Raw genomic sequence first — 2,506 nt, forward strand, 5'->3', positions numbered from 1 at the left:
CCTCCCATATCCCTCCCCCTCCCCCAGTCAACTCCCCCTCTCTCTTCAAGATGATTATGGAATCATCTGGTCCTCCATGATTCAGGAGAGGAAAAGTAGACCGCATCCATGAATATGGCATCAATGTCATAGACATAAAAATTCTTTAAAATCCATAACACAAAACCCACTGGACTGCTTTTCCCCTGCCTTTGAGACAATCTACTGCAGTATCGACCTCCTTGTAGTGTTTGTTTTGTTGCTAAGTGTTGCTTAAAGAGTATGTCAGCCTGAATTCTCTCCTTCAGGAACACAGAACTAAGGAAAGGCTTTTGTCTGGTGACATAAGCAAGGTAAACAGGGGTAGGTTTTTTTTCAGCATAAAACTGGCAATCAACTGACAATTTACCAAGAATATGAGCTTGGTTTTTTATGGGGATCCATCCCCTCTAGGCGCTCTCATAGAGAACATTCTGCTTGGTGCCCAGTCTACTTAGAATCTTCCTACCCTGTCCCTCTGAGTCACAAACCGTGTCATGGAGCACAACAGATCCAAACCAAACAGCATTCTTGCCCAATCTGTTTCTTCTACATGTTCTACCTTTCCAAACAGCAAAATCTGTCTAAGCCATAAGCCTGAGGTCGTGCTCTCAACAAACTCATCCTCAGTCAGCAAGAAGTCCTCGGTGCTCTCAAACCCATCCCCTACTCTTCAACCCCACTAGTTTAACCTCCTCACTAGATTAAGGAAAACAGTGTAGCAGCTTATCATTCACCCCCCTGTCCAATTCTCCACACCACTTACCAGTTCAGTATTCTCCAAACAAAAGTGTAATCCTGTCATTATTCTGCTGAAGTTTCTTGTTCTCTGATAGCTTTCAAAATAAAATTCCAACTGTTTAGTTTATACCACAGTCCTTTAATAACTCGGACCCAGTTCTGCCAGCTTGCCTATCACTCTTGCAAGTTTAATTCAGACCTATCAAACTGTTTTTTTGTTTCTTGCCAGCCTGAGATGTATATTGAATCTTTATTTTCTAGTCAACTCAATTCAATAATAGCTGTCATCTCAAAGTCCACTTCTTCAGGGAAAGCTTCCTTCTGCCACTCCCAGCTAATCCAAGTTCTTGCACAACACTGGTAGCAGATCCATGTCTCTATTCAAACTAATCCTACATCCTAATCACTGGTGCTGTTCTCACCTTTAAGTTCCTTGTATGCTATGTCATCCTCAAGCTCTTGCCCTTATTCCTCGTGATTCAAAAGCAGCTATTCAGTATCTTCTATGGGTTGTTTGCACAGGTACAAAGAACAAGAAGGAGGCTTTGAACTAAATGTAGTATGCGTCCTGATTTTCTCACAAGACCATGAGCAAGTAATAAAACCGGGTGTTGTAACTTTAAGATGCCCATTAAAAACACAGCAAGAGCTCAAGCACACGGTAAGCCCCAGATAAATGGTAGGTTACACACACACACACACAAACACACTTTGAAAAAATACATTGTTCTAAAAAACTTTACAGCCTGGCAGAGGTTCAAATGTCAAAAAAAAAAAAGCATTCATCATGTCCACATGTCAACATATGCTGTCATAAGTAATTCTTCCTATTTTGCATTATACAACTAGAAATGCAGTTTGTGGCCTGTCTTCTTTTAACACAGGGAGGACCGGGTTTAGAAAAAGAATGCCATAGTCACACTATAGTCAGTGTAAATATTAGGCAAAGGCAAGAGACCTAAATGTTGAAACCCATCATTAAACAATGAATTTTCAAATGACTAAGCAAGGTGCCTAAATAAGGCCTGAAGCTATTGGCAATACTAGGAAATAGCATTGGAGTACACTTGTTCATCACAAGACTTCAAAACAACTTCCTCTTCCCTAACCCCTAAAGTATTACAGTAATCACAATTGGCTAATCACACCTGTCCTCACAATGGCATAGCCAGGCAGTTAGTTATCTTTGTTCCCTCAGGGAAAAAAAAAAAAAAACCTATGAAATAAGGTGGATGTCCTTACCAGAATGACTCCAACAACCTGTCAAGCCCACATTTCAACTACTACATCAAAATGCTTTCCCTAAAAATGTAAGGGTGAAGTGAGAGCTATCAAAATACTGCTACAAACTGTGCTAGATAGCAAGAGTTACACACACACACACGTGCGATGGACCAGCTCAGCCAGAACCCTGAGACCAATGGGACAGGGTCTCAGGAATATGTGGGAAAGGAGTTGGCCAATGGCAGACACAAGACTCAAAGCTCAAAGGAATTGCATCTGAATGTGTCTTTACTAGGCATGAGGCATTAGACAGAAAAGATAGTTTAACAGCATGTATTGTTTTTTCATTTGGTACAGATTGTTCTTAGAATCATTATATCAGATATGATACATGAGAATAGAATTTCATCAGACAGATGTCTCTGGTGTGAGTCCACGGTTAATCGTGCTAGACATGGCTTGGCATTAGTTTTGATATAAATCTTTATCTAGGCTATGAGTTCATGGCATTTTGCGCTAAGGG

At 40.7% G+C, this 2,506-nt stretch overlaps 1 protein-coding gene across 2 annotated transcripts in view; it reads right to left on the minus strand.

Annotated features, from left to right (window-relative positions):
* Galc (galactosylceramidase) overlaps positions 1–2,506 on the minus strand; it is a 45,325-nt gene that overhangs the window by 40,003 nt on the left and 2,816 nt on the right. Inside the window, exon 1 of one of the 2 annotated variants that reach the window (XM_026780563.1) lies at positions 785–842. The exons of the other annotated variant lie outside the window; for it this stretch is intronic. Within the exon in view, the coding sequence (XP_026636364.1) occupies positions 785–823 (39 nt within the window). The 5' untranslated portion in view covers positions 824–842. Of the gene's footprint in view, positions 1–784; positions 843–2,506 lie in introns of those variants that run through there. 2 annotated transcript variants of the gene reach the window in all.

This window comes from Microtus ochrogaster, chromosome 1, assembly GCF_000317375.1.
Source record: "Microtus ochrogaster isolate Prairie Vole_2 chromosome 1, MicOch1.0, whole genome shotgun sequence".
Lineage (NCBI taxonomy): Eukaryota > Metazoa > Chordata > Mammalia > Rodentia > Cricetidae > Microtus > Microtus ochrogaster.